The 17,900-nt window shown below is 37.9% G+C and overlaps 1 protein-coding gene and 1 long non-coding RNA gene across 2 annotated transcripts in view; one reads left to right on the forward strand and one right to left on the reverse strand.

Moving 5' to 3' along the window:
* The window catches only part of LOC127575368 (uncharacterized), a 41,442-nt gene extending 29,920 nt beyond the window's left edge, over positions 1 to 11,522 (forward strand). The window contains exon 3 of the long non-coding RNA XR_007957042.1: positions 11,311 to 11,522. This is a non-coding gene — a long non-coding RNA (uncharacterized LOC127575368). The remainder of the gene's footprint in view (positions 1 to 11,310) is intronic.
* msraa (methionine sulfoxide reductase Aa) overlaps positions 1 to 17,900 on the reverse strand; it is a 234,982-nt gene that overhangs the window by 69,208 nt on the left and 147,874 nt on the right. Inside the window, exons 5-6 of the mRNA XM_052025182.1 lie at positions 8,673 to 8,778; positions 4,556 to 4,662 (exon numbers count right to left, since the gene is read on the reverse strand). Of these exons, the coding sequence (XP_051881142.1) occupies positions 4,556 to 4,662; positions 8,673 to 8,778 (213 nt within the window). The remainder of the gene's footprint in view (positions 1 to 4,555; positions 4,663 to 8,672; positions 8,779 to 17,900) is intronic.

The following is a 17,900-nucleotide window of genomic DNA, read 5'->3' on the forward strand; positions in this document are numbered from 1 at the left end:
ATACCAAAGTTTTCTTGCAGAACTATCAGCATTTCCTGGTAACGTACAGGCCAATGTACACTTTAAAGCTCCTTAAGTACACAGTTTGGAAGAGAGATTATTTTGGAAATTCTACAATTTGCTACTGATCCTTTATGTTTTAAGTTATTTTATTGAAATGGACTATAAAAATAAAACTAAGGAATAAACATATTTAAGATTAATGATACAGAAGAAGTCAAATAACCTTCAACTTTCTTTTTTGAGATACAGAAGTACAACATTGTGCCATGGATTATTTAGACTTATTTAAATCACAGCCACCATAAAAATATTGTTCTATTCATTAAAGTAAATTGATTACACAGTTCTGAAACTCTCTAATCAATACAATATTCCTTGAAAAATTCTTACTATCCTGCTTCTTGATCTTCAAATGACAATTAAAACAATAACGTGTTGTGCACAGGTACAGAAAATTAGCGAGACAGTGAGCATGGATTGAATTAAGTTGTAGTCCAATTGGGTAAACTACTACAGATTACGTTCAAAATGGTGGCCGCATTATGAAGATGTCAGCTGTATACCGGTCAAATATTCACCACCGTTAATTGATGATTTGTTAAGTGTATTTAACTTTACCATGAATTTACCATAAAAAAATTCAGAAATATGATGCAGTCACAGCCCAACTAAACAATCAGCAAACAAACTTGACACTGCTAGTTAAATACATACACTTTCATGGAACTGTTAGTTAACTAACATCGTTTTGATCTATCTACTCACTAGACATTTTAATTAATTTCCCCTCTTACTAAAATACATTTTTTTTTGCAAACGGGTTTCATAAATAATAATGGAAAATGGCAGTTGGGATGACCCAAGAAAGAAACCGATGACAGGAGTTTTAGTCAATGGTTTTAGAGCTGCAATTTTTTTTCTCAAGTTGTCATTCCTCTAGCTTAGTTTGTGTGTACATCAGAATCATTGCTTACAACTAAAGCACAATGCATATGATGTAGCAGATGGAACACATGACTCCAGAAATTGAACTGAGCATTATTGGAATAAAGCACTATCTTAGTCCACCCTTTTCCCCACTCAGATCTGAGGAAAAAGCTAATGACATTGACCTTAAGGTCCCTTGGCTATACAGCTATGATGCACACAGCTGGCAGTTATTCAGAGCTGCTTAACCTAGTCGCCTCCAATACCTCCTTGCTATAGCCAAGGCCAGCAGCTGATTTCCAAGCAGCTGCGTGACAATATGCACCTGACCCCTGACCTCACTGGCTTTCCTCAGATAATCAAAGGGCAAAACAGAGTCTGTTGCCGTGGTAATAGATCTGTTTTACGCTGCACAGATGTCACAAAAATAATGGTGGCAACCAGAAGAATGGCAGTAAATGGACCAGAAGAGGGAGCTTTAACACAATTCTACATTAACCATTCTATTTGATGCACTCAGTATTTGCAAAGCAACCAATGTTTTGGCAATGAAAAACATATTCAATTTATGCTATGTTTCATATTTATTTTAATTCAGCATCTATGCAACTAATCACTCTAAAATAATTCCTAACAATTTATCATATGTTTTTAAAAACTGAACATCTGGAAAATAGTTTCTCAATGATTTTAGCAGAACAATACTAAATTTGAACCCATTTACTTACTTTATTTGTCCATGAAAGATCTACATCATCCCAAAACTATTTTAAAAATATCAGAATATTTTGGAAGATTATACCTATTTGTTACTGTCTTCATTATTGGGGGAGAAAAAGTCTTCTATATTGCATCTTTAACAGCCTTAGGATGTCCAAATTGGATACAACAATGTCCCACAAACAGCAATGTGACAGTGAGTGGCTAGGTTATTTAAAAAAAAATAATCGATATGAAAAAAAGTTTGACTGGGAGCTCCCCTCCCTTCTTTACAATTCGTTCACATGCCTTACTTTACCTTCTCACGAAAGAGGTGGAACTATCAACAGTTTAGTAGTCTCTCAGAACTCCACTGTAGAGTAATGCTAGATTTTTGTACTAACACCCTCAACCTTTTAGTTGAAATAGAAGGGCACAGTGATAAACCTCAGGGTCCTAGAGAGTTTCTGTAAAAAGACAGGCCTTGAGGCTAATATCAACTGCCACTATGCTAAATGTGTTCTGTATTCATAATATATTGTGATGTTGCAAAGTGCATTTAAGACTGCAAGACAAAAAGCTGGTCTGGTTTTGTACTGCAGTCTTTTTTTCCCCTGGAGTTTTCTGTTCAGTACCACAATAACAACATCATTAAAAAGGTCCAGAAGTTTGCTTCTCTGCTATGCTAAGTAAGACTTTTGTCAATTAAGTTCTGTCCTTCTTGGGGTTCACATATTTACCAACAGAATTACTAAATAGATTACATAAAAAATGTACGATATCACAGGGAAAAATCAGGAAGGGATATTGGAGTACAATTTCCCAAATTTACTCACATAGAGCCAGAAGATTGCTCAATTGGTATTAGAAATTTCTACAATATTCTAAAAATCCTCACTGACAACAATTCAAAGGTTTTTTTCATTCTAATTAATAACCTTTTACATTAAAAATTTGAATTCCTTGACAAATGATTTTGTCTAAATCTCCGACAGAGTTATAAAGGATGAGAAAAACAGATGAGACCAGATGATGAGGCCTTTGGCTGGGCTTCCCTTCTCAGTGCTCAAGAACAATGAAGGTGGACTCTGCTGTTCAACTTCCAGGTTGTTTCCCATGTTTTGTGATGCATTACAGCTTTTCTCGTCTGCACTCTAACAGGGAATTTCATACTAACACAGATAAAAGCTGAAGCAAATGCCTCCCATTAACTCAAGGGATCCTGAAATATTCTGAATTTGAAATACTCTGAATGTAATTTGAGGCACATATGATAGATATTCAAATAACGACATTTTCAAAAACTGCAAGATTAATCCAACAGATAAAGCTTTGGGTATAAATTATTAGAACACAGCAATTTTATTAATTCTTTTTTATTGCAAAAATTCTTAGAGCGACACTGAAATGATTATGTAGCATCATGTGCAGATCACTGCAGTATATTTCATGCAGTGTCAGCTACAATTTTAGGCAGTAGCAGCCCAGGGTGTGCCAATACTCTGATAAGACCCATAACAACGACGATGACAGCATAATCCTACTTTGGATCAAGAGACACTTACTTTCAACCCACCTTACCTGGCTTCAACAGACATTCTGTCTTTAATCAGTAGGAAATTAAATACACAAGTATTCATCCTGTTTAGTCATTATTTTATCACTAATGAATGCTTTTAATGTTCCCTATCAACACAAAATAGTAAAATCTCTTTGGGGGCAAATCAAAATTTAACAATATAAGGGAAAATAAATGAAAACGGGAACTTAAAAGTTTGCTACCAATACATGTCGAAGTCCACTCAGTGTCACTAATCAAGCTTTAGACATCCACTAAATCTAGTAAAAGCTGCCATTTAATATTCTTGACCCAGCTGGCAATTATGTCCATCCACTTTCTAATATAACGGAGTAGCTTACTTGAGGGTCTGCTGAGAGTCAGCCATGCTGGGATGAGTCTGGTGTCACTATTCTTTAAAGGGACTACTCCTTAATGACCATTGTATTTTTACTTTACAATGCTGAAAATAGTTTATCAATTTTGGAAATTAAATTCAAATCCTCAAACAACCTGGGTGGGATTTGAGCTGGAATAATCAATCCATACTTATGGATTACTTGTCTAATAGGATAACCACTGTGATATTGTACTCCCTCCTGTTTGGTTGCTTTGCAAGTTCATTGAGTGTTTTCTGAGGCTGGGATAATGGCGGGGTGGATGGGATTGTGGTGAGTGTGCAAGAAAGTCAGGCTGCTGGATTCCATTTATTGTAAAATAAGATACACTTTAAAATGCAACTTTATTCAATTCAGTTAAAAAATTCAACCTATCCACTGCAGCACCAACATCTGATCATTTCCTTTAGGAAACAAAAATTAAGTGTTCATTCTTCTCTGGTGTCACAGCTGGGATAATACTTTGGATATTGTATTTAGATTCATTTGTACAATATGAATTACCAAGCTCTACTCTTCAGTACTGTATCTGCTTTATTTTGTTCAAGTGCAATAGCCACCCAGGGCATTCGATCATCCAAAAACAAATGCATGGACATAGAAGGAAACAGGCATTGAGATTCCAAAATCAAATTTTGGATACCTAGACCTGCCTTTGCACTTCTCAAGCATTTTACTTTCATGACTGCAAAATACATTTTCTTGAAAAGGAATAAAGCCAAAAGCTAATAGTGAATAAAATTTCAATAATAGACACTGCCATCTCAGATTTACAAACCTTACTGAATTCAAACATACAATAAAAATGGCTGTTAATTTCAGCTCTACGTTTATATTTCTACTCTTGCAACCAGAGGACTTCATAAACATCAGAACTCTTTTGTGCTATTTCAAACAAAAAACCCATGGTGTATCTGGCTTCAAAACAGTTAAAGAAAATAATCTCCCTCTAAGCATTTATCCACAGTACCTCCTGATAGACCTCTTTGGATTTCAGAGCCGCAGCCATCTGCTCCTTCGTGTACGGATAAATGACCGACCGGTACTGAGTGCCAACATCATTTCCTTGTCGCATACCTGCACATCAAATATACAGGTTGATACATTTGCAGGCTTCAGTATGTAGCATAGGGCTATAATAAATCTTTTGCAGTTAATAATAAGTGCTTGGTGAATAGAATGGATCAACAATGAATAAAGAGTGTCTATTGTTGAGTGCAGTTAATTATGAAATATTAATAAAAGGCATGGGTTCTTGATGCTTACTGTCATTAAATGTGAATTTAAAATGTTAAGTTAGAGAAATCTTTGACAAACTAAAAAGAAATATGTTTAATAAAAACAGGGAGAGGAATGCTTATTATTTTACTGTGATTAGTGACCTGCTCACAAAATCATTTTGCAGTGAACACACCTGTCAAAAAGTATGTACTGCCCTTTTGTTTAAAGCAGCTGATTAACCGTGAACCAAATTAGCAATTTATCTGTCTTTTTTTTTGAGTAAAGTAGAATTCTGGACCCACAAGTATATTTTGGATCATTATACTTTCCTTTATGAGGCTACATAAATATATACATTTAAGCTAGTTTTTTTTTTAAAAAGGTGCCAATTTGGAATTGTTCATACACTTTTCCAAGACAATTCTAGGTTTAATTTCTCCTGAGGAATGCAAATATATGTTAATGTTCACCAAAAGCATTTGCTTGAAGAAACAGTTTCTACAGCCTTGATAAACAACCCTGTGCTGATTTGAAACCAGTACCTACTCAGACCGATATTGATCAGTCAACGATACAGCCAATCCTAAATCCATGCCTGGCTATAGCAAAGTGCAGTTGGCATGCGTACACTTGAATCAGGTTCACTGGTGACAAAAATCCCAGTTAATCCCAGTATCTGTGAAGGACTAACAGGACACATGGCTCTCTGCTCAAAATTAAACAGCTTAATAAGTTCCTAGGCAGTCCAACAGACTGAGAACTTTTTGAAGTTTGCTTTATATGGGTCAGAGTGCTATCACAGCCAATGGAAACCTGAAGTACTGCGACAAGCCCCTTTACCTTGCCAGAATTCTGTCTGGGTGATTTCACCTTTCTGCTAAACTACACAAGCAGAATAAAATCCACTTCACAACAACATAAACAGTGTAATGTAACAATCATTTTGGATTCAAAATCTGGATGAGCAACACCTCCACTTTAGGAGATGTAGCTGGGTTAAAGTTGAAGTTTATAAAATGCATGAAGAGAAGGCAGACTTCTCTATTCCCTCTCAAAGCTGGGTGGGCAATGTGATGAAGAAGATAGAAAATATATATTCATGCAGAGCTACTAAGGTGAGCAAATAAACCTCTGACAAGAATACAATGTCTCTAAAACAAGTCTATTCAACTGGAGGTGTTTGCCTTCATTTAAAGGTGGCTCCCGAGATATGGGAAATGGTTCATGTTTTTCAGTGTCTCCATGTGAACCTATGTTGTTGGGGTCATTGCTGTGCAGTGGGGGAAGATTGTGTTGAACTTTGATTTGTGGTTATTTAGTGCAAAGCCCAATCTCACATATGTTTCATTGAATGAGTTATTAATGATTTTTAGTGCTACGTGACTACTCAACCCACACCAGTACTCAGGTCTGTAACCAGGCCCTTAAGATCAGAATTGTCTAGATTTGCCCACCAGTTACTTGAATTATCCCCTTTGGAAGCCCGGGAGGTTCCATCTCCGAGGTGAAATTTCTGAGATGGAGCTTCATAGGGGCACTTGGGTCAGGAAATAAGCACAGAGGCAGGCAACAGGGAGTTACACAATGGTGATCCTTAATCATTTCTATCAAGCATGCACGGAATTAGATTTTTTGACTAAATCAGATTTAGTTCTAGATTTCCTGCTGACATTTATAGTTAAATGAGGGCAAAATCCATGTTGGACTGAAAGAAAGAATCATATGAACTATGGGTGTACAGTAGATATTAGTTACGTAGCTATCCAAAAACACTGGCAGTTAAGTGGCACTGGTGGTCAATACCACTCCTGCTACACCTTTTTCTGCCCTGGTGGTGGTGAAGACTGGTGCACATGATGGTAAAATTATGCAGCATGCAACCAGATAACCACAAATCTGCATTCCTCGTTAAGGCTCCATTGCAAATCGTCAGCCAAAGATTCCCAACTGACGCATTGCTGGAGCACTGCCTGTCTAGAGGCAGGATCACTCTCTTTGTTGGCCAGCTCTGCAGCTGTGCCAACTTTCTGACAGCACACACATTAAATCTGAAAAGGGCAGCCCTAGGTGCCTCGCAGTGAGCCTGATACTTGATTGTACTGTTCAACTAACATAGCAGGAGGAATGAAGCATGACTGATACAAGAAACAGGAACAGACCTCCATGGCACACAGTCTGTGATTGCAAATCTGGTGGAATTAGTGTTGATTTTCATTTAGAATGATGCCAGGATGATGGTGGGGAACATGCAAAATAGCGTGGGTGATATCTGTGGCATCTTGGATTTAGGGAAGTTTGCATTGAGCATAATGTCTCATGTGCTGTTCCCCTACTTTCTTCTGTCAATGGGAGAGGAGATGTGGATGTTTCTCCTCGCTTACAGAGCACTGAGGACCATCTTGAAGCAACCATGGGCTGCAGGCTAAGTGATCACAGACTGCACCCTGAAATGAAACAGTTTCAAAAAAGATAAGCATCCTAGTCAACATGATAGCCCTAACCACGTTGTTCTTGCCTTTGTTAATGGTCTGAGCAGCGGGCTACAGCAGTGATGTTCTCCTTTTAGAAACAAACCACATTGCCCCTTATAGATCAATGTTTTCTGTAGAAGTGTTTCCTGAAGATACACATTAATAAGATCACCTATGCAATACTTTTCTCCTCCCTCTTCCTCCACCTGGTCTTGCTCTCTCCTATCTTTTTGGCTGTTCCCCATCTTCCTCCAGACCCAAAGGAAACCCTGTCCAGCACCAATAACTAAAGGAAAACTGTATTGAAAGAGGCCAAAAGAAGTAGCACTCTAATATGTCTTTAAATCTCAGAATTAAGTGGTTGAAAATGCAACACAAAACAGAAAGGGTTAAGAATTATTAATGTCATAAGTGTACATACCAGCAAACGATCAGTCTGTGGTGAATTAACCTTTTAAAATCTGCTGCAAAAGAGACCTTCCTCCTTGTTAAGCATGTCTAGCAACATATGGCACTTATTTTGGAGAGAGTCAAGGATTAGGGCACTCAGTGATAGGAGAAAAAAAACTAACATAGCACATTCATTTAAAATAAATATTATGAAACCTATTACATATTTCCAGCACATCATCCTTGGAGGAACATTACTCAATGTGGCAGGTGGAAGAATGGGTACATGAATCACCTCCATATTAGATTCTTTGGTACTTCTGCACTTGTAAACCAAAGCTCAGTCAATTCCTTTCCAGCTTAGGACATAAAAGGGAAACGCTTTCAAAAGAAAAACTGTGATAATTTAACACAATTCCATTATTTTACCTTCTAACAATTCACTTTTGTTCTATCACTTTTATTTTCACTATAAAGTGAATTGGAGCATTATTTGATAACTGTAATTGGAAATACAGCTATCAATAGCATCACCTCTCACCAACACCAACACACCCAGCAACCAACTGGGTCTACAAAAAGTTTACAATGTGGCAACCACTAGTAAAAGTGAAGGTTATTTGTTTTTTTCCATATGGCCATCACAGACAAGCACTGACTCCAGTTGTGAAAAAAATTGTCCCTCTCTTTCCATAATGTTCGTCACCCCACATTCTATTAGAATTGGGAAGGCAAAGTAAAACACATTGCAGACTCTTACTGACTCCCAGTGGACAGGATTTCTTCAAAGCAAACCTAATACCTCTGAGTTGAGCAATCACAATATTTTTCTGGTTCAATTGACTCAGTTTTACAAAGAATCTCTGCCTGTCCTTTTTTTTTTGCCTTCCTCGGTGTTTGGACCACGTGTGATTTCAAGGTTCATTTGAAACATGTTACTGAAACACTAATTACCACAGCAGTAATTAGGAATATAATGAGGAGCTGGTCTATTCATTACTGTACCTTGTGTTGGGTCATGGCTCTCCCAGAAGACCTTGAGCAATTTTTCAAAGCAGATTTTGTCTGGCTGATATACAACTCGCACTACTTCTGCGTGGCCAGTCATTCCCTATAGAAGGACAACACACTATTATAAGTGCTGCATGTTAAGTTTTATTGCAATCACCAAATGAAAGACTCCAGCAGAGCAGAATTGTAATCTTTCCACTTTTGAAATTGCCAATTTATTTTTTTGTCTAAAATAAAAGCAGTTTGTTAAATAAGTTCATAGCATGAATCATTTACAGGACCGACTTAAACATGCTATGAATTACCTCCCATGAGTGACTCTGCAGTTTTGTCCCCAGCAACAACAATGAAATGAAATCACTTGTTTTATTATATTATTAGGTTTCCAACTAGTTGAAAAAAAGTACCCTCTAACGATAATGCAACATTCTGCACAAACACTCACTTTTAGTGCTGGTACCTGTATTTGGGAGGACAGCCAACAAGATAATCCATTATTTCCTCAGTATCCATTTCTCATAGAAAAACACTCCCATTCTCAGTGGATTAGCATATTTAAGCACTAAGACAAGAGCTAGTTCACTTTTGAAGATGTAATAGTCGAGAAAAGAATGAAATTATTGAAAGATTACCATTTAGTCATTTCAATGATAACTTTAGTCACCACGTTTACTGAGGCATAAACACTGGTTTACTCTTTATTCAGCAATCAAACTTACACTCACATTTTGAAATTTAGTAAAATACCCGTTAAGACCCAACTCTTAAAATATTTCATAATTTACATGATAGGATCCCATCAAGATTAATATGCATTTCCCTACAAATGGCAAATCAGTTTATAAATAAAGCATGTGGCAGTTACCAATATAAATTTTATACTGTTTGGATTGACCATTTTTCCATGCCTCGAACCTTAAACATGTTCTAGTCGACGCGTATAGTCACATTATTGCACCGGAGTTTCTGATTTGGGCGAAGTGGATGAAGGAGGCAGGTGCAAAGTAGGTGATACTGATACAGGATGTTGGAAACTGCTAGGGAATTCTAAAATTACAAATGAAATTTTGTAACAGTTTCCAACATCCTGAATCAATATCACCTCAACCCAAGCCAACATCAAACTGCTTATCAGGAGGCAGGAGATTTTACCAACAGCTTGTGTTCCATTAAGTGCTTTACACCTTTTACATGATTTGTTTTAATTTGAAACAAATCTGAAGTCAGAGCGACAGTGAAAATGGAACTTTCCATTGACATTAAAACTCCATTCTTGCTGAAGGTGCCATTTGGCAGTATTCCCACACAGCTCCATAACTGAGGAAGATACCAGATTGAATCTGTGGCTGTGAAGAGTGGACGTGGGCTGCAGTTTACAAATTTACAAAGGTAGCATGGGTGAATTAAGGAAGTGCAGAGAGATGTAGTACAATGGCTATGATGAACTCACTCCAATTTAACAAAATGTACAACAAAGCATGCAACATGTTCCACAATTATTTATACTTAACAGAACACTTATTTATGAAGGGCAAGTTTAAAGTCTACTGCTCTATAGAACAAATTTTGAGAGAATTGTATCTCCTTTATTAGTTAACAATCCTCCCCTAATTTTCTTAGCTTGACCAGGAACATCCAGCATATCAAAGTCACCCCTTGGTTGGTCTAGTTCACATTTTTGAGTGAAGAGGCAAGGGATATGATCAATTTTGATGTTTTCTGCCACAAATGATCTCAGTGAAAGCTTATACAACATTAAAAAATACTAAAGAGTATAATCATTTAGTTGGAGAATAACTCTGACTAAAAATATAATACACCAATGCACCTAATGAAAGAATTGTGGTCCCAACATTCCGCAAGGAACCAGACTTTTCCTCACTCACTGAGGACTCTCATCCACCAAACATTTTCCAAAGTAGCTAACCATCTCAAGCCAATGTACTGTGAATGTCACTGAAGCAGAAATTCTGTAGTTCATGTACAAAATGAAGACAATGATCATATTATTACATTTTTCTCTAACCTTGTCAATGTTCCAGTGCAACTGATTACCAAAGCAGCTCAATTTAATCTGACTATTCAATGATAATAAAAAATAGTTGATACTATTAATCGTACTTTTAACCTTGGTTACTAATCCTCTGATCTTTCCATGGGTATTCAGTAGCTACAATGCCACAGCATTAAGATGACCAAGGTAAATAAGAGTAGAAAGCTGTATTAGTCATTTACATTTATACCAAGTCACTTTTAATAGGTTATGACAATTAGAGCTTTTAACTTCAGTTCATTTGAGCTTTTAAGTCTAGACTGTCATAATGATGGTGGTTTTCTGAATACTTACTGCACAAAATTTAACCCATATTCAATATTACTACACAAATTATCTGATCACTGGTATAGGTCTATTATTGTCAAATTACTGTTTGTAGGAGCCGATTGTATGGAAATAAACTGCCAAATATCCTCATGCATTATATCACTGACTGTGATGAGTGAAAGGCTAGATATAAATGCCACAGTCATTCCTTCTTTCAATTTCTCTTCAAGTTACAGTTAGCTGAATGGTGAAAGGGGTAAAATGGACTGTCAGTAATGAACTGAAATACCTTTTCTTCTAACTTTTCAGATAAATGAATTGAAGATGTTTTGGCTTGTCCAGCTAGAATGCATCTCAATGGACTTCTTTCCTGTGATTCACCCTCCCTCTTATCCAAGACTTGCCTCTTGTTGTGTAGCTTCCAACCATGTTTCTGCTTCTGAGCTTTCTCCTTCTGATGCTGCATTTAGGTTCCTTATGCACCCTACAACTTGAGTACTTCCCAGCATATGTGACCTCCTGCCTTCACTTTCCCAGCTTGTCACTAAATGTAAATGTTTCATTTCTTAAGATTAATAGATGGAAAGAACATCACAATTAAGAGATCATTGCTTACTGCTTTCCACTTTTAATTTTGCCTGGAGCAACATAAGTATGATCTATTTGTGAATTTATTTAAATAAACACATTTTAAATAATGAATTTTCATAAGCAAACAAAAACTGCCTTTTAAAATGCTCAAGTTCTCACTTCGCTGCATTTTCCAAGCTTTACATATAAACTGGAGTTTCAAACTGAATTTACAACAGTAGCAAGCAAAAATTCATATTCTGTAAACAAACAGAACTATAATCTCTGATATTTATAGTCACATGTGCTTCTTTATGTAGATTTAACTTGTCTGTTGTGAAAATTTTAAATAAATGCCAGCCTGACCTACAATAAATGATTTTGCAAATCCATGTGCCATCCATTTCGAAGCCTTGCAGAGAAAACAAAGACATTTTCAAGTCTTTGCAGGATGAGGAGGTACACACTGTTACCTTTCCAGGATGAATGATCTTCTGGTTGGTATCAATGCAGGTGTGGAATTTAAAAGTTTTCAGTTCATAAATTAATATAATGTATTTGGATTTAGATTTTGTAGAAAGTAATAGGATCATGTGACATTCTTGCCGACCCTACAATGATATATTTAAGATGGAGAACATCCGTAATTAATTTGGTTTTAAAGAAAGAATGATAGAAGACTTTTAAAAAGTTGGAAATACAGTAAAATTGCCAGCAATCAAATTTTCCAGAGAGGTTTGACCTTTATCCCTTTGACTATCATATTTAATCAGGGATTTTCAAAGACATCATCACTGCAAATAGCACTTCTGTGCATTTTAGACTCTTCTCCAGCAATGCAAGTGACAGATTTGCTGGGCACTGAAAGTGCAGCCCAAGTTACAACAAGCTTGTTCCCCATTAGATTATCTTACGCAAACAAAAAGTCCATATTTAGTGTTGTTTCTTAAGAATCAGATCCTTCAATCAAAAGTTTTGGTTTGAAGCTATTGCCTAGCATTTCAGATTGGCATGTATGTTATCAAAGATATCACTAATTAATTCAAGTGGTTAGGAAAGAACAAGAGACCCAGAATTTGGGATTATTACATTAACAGAATTCTGGTATTACTCTACAAAATACTTCAGACGATACATTGTAAAGGATTTCATTGTCCTAAATAAAATAGTATAAAATAATTCCAGATATATCACAGAACTGTATGTAGTAAACCACTCAAATCAGCAATTCTTTGACACCACATTTTGTCAATCTACACTCAAATTAAAGTCAATAAAGTCAACAGGACTCTTCAGTTTCCACTGAAGGGGTTGAAAGCATTAAATTTATATTCAAAAGACTTCAAAAATGTTTTCAGTTTTCACTCTGTACATGGAATAACAGCCAGCAACTCTTCCAGGATCCCAGCATCAGCAAGTCCCTGCCCATCAATTTCATTTGATTTTAAATAACCTCATCAACCAAAGTAACAATGCAGACAATACCAAGATATAGAAAGCACAGTTATGGCCTTGTGCTTGTCTGTCAGAAATAAAAGCAGCTGTTGTGTTCATGCATTGTCTGTGTGCTGTTGTCTTGAATGATTTGTATTCTTTCAGATGATCATTTGTCGTAAAGCACTCAGGTGGTAAAGCAATCAACCATGAGACAGTGCAAAGGATAAAAAAAATTGCATGATGGATAGTCCTTAATCGTGGCCAGAACTCAGCTGCAGTGAAGGCAAAACAGAAGCACCCTGACTACTGAGTGTTGATTTTAGAAATCTTAATTGACCACCTCAAGGATAACACGGAGAACCAAGCTCAAGATACAGCACTAGTTCCTGTCAAGGGATTAGCACTCTATCCACTCACCCTTCAGCTGCTTGCTTTGCAATGTTTGCCCTTAAAACAAACAAGGAATGGAATCTCATGAAATCATTAACCACCAATACAACTCAACCTGATCGACACAGAGTCATAATGAGCTTTTTTCAGTTAACCCCAGTGCACAGGCTGCACCAGTTATTTATAACATAAAACTATAAACCAAAAGCCCATTCTTTCATTTTTCGTAAGCCCTGAACATTTGTATCACTTGGTTTCATATAGCGACAGTTGATGTTGAATGACACATACAACACAGATTGCTCTTTAAAGTTTATATTTGTACAATAGTTTCCAGAGTCCCAACTGATCAAAATGTTGACAGAAAACATAAAAGAAAAGCAATTGTTTATTCCTGATTTCACTTTTGTGAAGTATATTTATGTAGGTCACAAGAAAAGTTTTCACAATGATTTAATATATAAATGCATTCTCTATTTTTACACCGAGTCATAGGGATTGATTCACAGCTTCCTGCTGGGTAGGAACAGGGCAGCATTGCTCCCAAAATTACACAGTAGAACACACTGGCTCCTAGGGGAAGGGCTTTTATTGGACTAGGCTGATCCATACTTGCTTTAAGTCAGTTTACTTAAAAGGTTAGGTAGAATCTTACAATGTACTAGGAATACCCAGTAATTTAAGAAAATTACTGGGGTTCCAAGCACTTTGGGCCACTGTGTCAAAAGAGTCACAGCCACCTGATCCCAAAGCTTTACGAGCATCTAGCCAGAATCCACAGCCTGAAAGATCCCAGGATACACCAACTACAAAATGTCCCAGGTAGAGGAAAAAAATATTCATTCAGCTCATTGGTACTTGGCACAATAGTCTATTCAGTTGTCCTTAAAGCAATCATGGCACAAGAGATTCTGCAGATGCTGAAATCTGGAGCAACACACACAAAGTGCTGGAGGAACTCAGCAAGTCAAGCAGCATCTATGGAGGGGGAGAAAAAGTCAACACCCTTCATTAGGACTAGGAAGGAGAGGGCAGAAGCAGAATAAGGTGGTCAGGGGAGGAGCACATGCTGGTAGGTGATAGGTGAGGGGGGAAGGTAGGTGGGTGGGGAAGATACAAGAAGCTGAGAGGTGATAAGTAGAAGAGGCAAAGGGCTGAAGGAGGAGGAATCCAGTAGGAGAGGGCAAAAAAGGAAGAAAAAGAGAAAGAAAAAGGAAGGGAGGGGGAGAGAAGGGGGGAGTGGTTACTGGAAGTTCAACCGATGGCCTCAACATCGATTTCTCTAATTTCCGGTAACCCCTCCTCTCTTCTTCCCCCTCTTTTTCTTTTACCTCCTCCTCCCACCCCTCCTTTGTCTTCCCTCATTTCTGTGGCTCCCTCACCTCTTTCCCCTTCCCCCACCCTCATGACAGCCCATCTATTCCACACCTCCTTCCCTTTATTCCATGGTCCACTGCTCTTTCCTACTGGATTCCTTCTTCTTCAGCCCTTTGTCTCTTCTACCTATCACCTCTCAGCTTGTTACATCTCTCCCCCCCTCCTCTCACCTGGACTCACCTATTATTTGCCAGCGTGTGCTCCTCCCCCTCCCCAACCTTCTTATTCTGGCTTCGGCCCTCTTCCTTTCCAGTCCTGATGAAGGGTCTCGACCCAAAACATCGACTGTTTATTTCCCTCCATAGATGCTGCCTGACCTGCTGAGTTCCTCCAGTACTTTGTGTGTGTTGCTTAAAAGCAATCATGCCAGGATACTCTGAAATCAGGCAAGTTTCAGTTTTTTTTTTAAAATTGTTATTTTGCAAAACTGGTTCTTCTACTTGCCCCCACTATATCTACTTCACCCCTTTGACATTCAGCCGAGGTGGCCTCTCCAGAGGTGCAGCTGGATCTGCTGCCCCATCCCAATTAGCGTGTTTTGTGCAAACATACAAATGTGGTTCAGCATCTGCAGCCCGCTAATGAAATGTAAATGAAGTACTGTAGTCAAAATGCTCTAAGTCAGTCAATCTGTGCTGAAATAACACTTAGGTTATTATTATTCTCCAAATCCTGGTGATCATTGTTGGACCACACTACCAACATTTGGCTGCTTAGGACCATGAGTGTAAAGTGGCAACTGGATGAGGGCTTCGATGTCCCAGAGCACCCTCTCATCTCCCAGAAGGTTTTTCATGAAAGACTGGCAAAATAAGGAGAGAGAAAGTAAATATCAATACATTAAAAAAAGCAATATATTTTGTGATTACAGCTCCACTGCCCCTTATAGACAAACTCCATTGAAGTTCCAGTCAGTCAGCACCCAAGGTCTCTGAACATGGGAATCATAATAAGCTAGCTACATAAAATGGAGTCCTTGTGATTTTGTCTGACTGTTGTTATTGATTGTATCATCAGGAACAAACATAATTTTAAACTGAATGGGATCATTTCACTGCAGTGAAAAAAATTCTGTATAAAATTTGCACAAATTACATTTTGGGTTGGAAAATTGAAATAAGAAGTAATATTTTGTCAAAAGTTACCTTAAGGAAACATGTTTTAGTGTATGAAACATGATTTAGCAATAATATAGAAAGTATTCAAATGGCTATAGAAAGATAAAAATTAGATGTTACTTAAAGCACTAGTTAAATACAGAAACATTGGATAATTTATTAAATTTTATTCATCTGGCCAATCAGCTTTTATTTTTTTTAAACTGCTCCATTTTCAACAAGGTATTGTAAAAAAAACAAGCTACTAGAGGAACTCTGAAGGTCAAGCAGCATTTGTGGAGGCAAAGGGATAGTCAACATTTTAGATTGAAACCTTGCATCTGGAATGAGAGTGTAGAGGAGAGATAGCCAGTATAAGGAGATAAGGAGGAGTGAGGCAGGGTTGGTAGGTGATAGGTGGAACCAGGTAAGGAGGGAGATGATGGACAGACTGAGCTAGGGTAAAGGTGGAATCATGAGACAGAAGCTGTTGGGCGATAGGTAGACAGATAAGGAAAGAGAAAAAAGGGGGGCAGATGGAGCCAGGTGGGGGAGGTGGGGTGGAGAGTGAGACAGAGACTGGAAGGTTATAAATGGAAACATGAGGCTGCAGATGCTGGAATCTGATAAGTAAGTAAGGTGATGTGGAACCAGATAAAAGGAGGGACAAAGGGCAGATGGATTCATTGGGGGAGGGGGAAACAGGAGGAGAGAGAAAGGAGCACAGGGAGTGTTGGTTACCTGTAGATGCAAAATTCAATGATCATACCATTGGTTGTAGACTATCTAGGCAGGATATCAGATGCTGTTCTTCTAGTTTGTGTTTAGCCTTACCTGGCAGTTAAGAAGGCAGAGGACTAACAGGTCGGTGTGGGAATGGGAAGGGGAGTTAAAATGGCACGCAACAATGATTCCAGGTTGGTCATTCCTGTGTTGTGGAAAATGGTTGCCTAGTCTACACTTGGCCTCACCAATGTCACAGAATGCAGTAGACGAAGTTGGAGGAGGTGCATGTGAATCTTTGTCACACCTGGAAGGGCTGTTTAGGTCCATGGATGGTGGAGAGGGTGGCGGTGTAGGGATAAGTGTTACACCTCCGCTGGTTGCAGGGGAAAATGTCAGGGGATGGGAAGGGGTGCATGGGTAGGGACGAGTGAACCAGAGAGTCACAGAGAGAGCAGCCACTGCAGAAAACAAAAAGGGATTGGGTGGGGAAGTTATGTCTGGTGATGGGATCCCGTTGCATCTTGTGGAAATGACAAAGAGAATACTCTCTACACTCACAGTCCTGATGCAGGGTCTCGACCCAAAATGCTGACCATCTCTTTGCCTCCACAGATGCTGCTTGAACTGCTAAGTTCCTTCAGCAGTTTGTGTTTGCTCCAGATTCCAGCATCTGCAGTCTCTTGTGTCTCTAATAATCCTGTAATACAGGTTTAACTGCATCTCTGGGTTTGTCCAAAAAAAAAATTTTGTTCATTGTGTTTATATAAAATTTGCTTGCTCTGATTGTCCTGAGATGAACCATTTCATTTCCAAATACAAACGCCTTTGAACATCAATTGTGCACCTTTTATGTGGATGGCACACCTGCTCATTGTTATCCATAAGGATGCACTGTTCTCAAAAATTAAGCTGCATCAAAATAAAATACATTCATATCCAGTATCCACAGTAATCATGCCAGAAGAAACACCATCCAACTAAGCCTTCATTTAACATTCGACAATATGGTTCTCAATCAGGTACATCTACATACATATCCCTACATTCCTTTTGGATCTGCCATTGTTTTTTCAAGTTCCAACTGCTGAGCCAGAAATGAATTTGACTGTTCAATTCCATTATTTTCAACACCTTAAAATGAAAAACCAGGTAAAATCATCAGTAACCAATACTGCTTCATTGGAACACCACCTTTCAGATGGATCATTAACTGAGGTCTATCTACTCTCTCTGATGGACACTTAAGTTTGCAGAGCACTATCTTAATGAAAATACCCAATAACCCAAGTATCCTGGTCAATA

Source organism: Pristis pectinata, chromosome 10 (assembly GCF_009764475.1).
Source record: "Pristis pectinata isolate sPriPec2 chromosome 10, sPriPec2.1.pri, whole genome shotgun sequence".
Lineage (NCBI taxonomy): Eukaryota > Metazoa > Chordata > Chondrichthyes > Rhinopristiformes > Pristidae > Pristis > Pristis pectinata.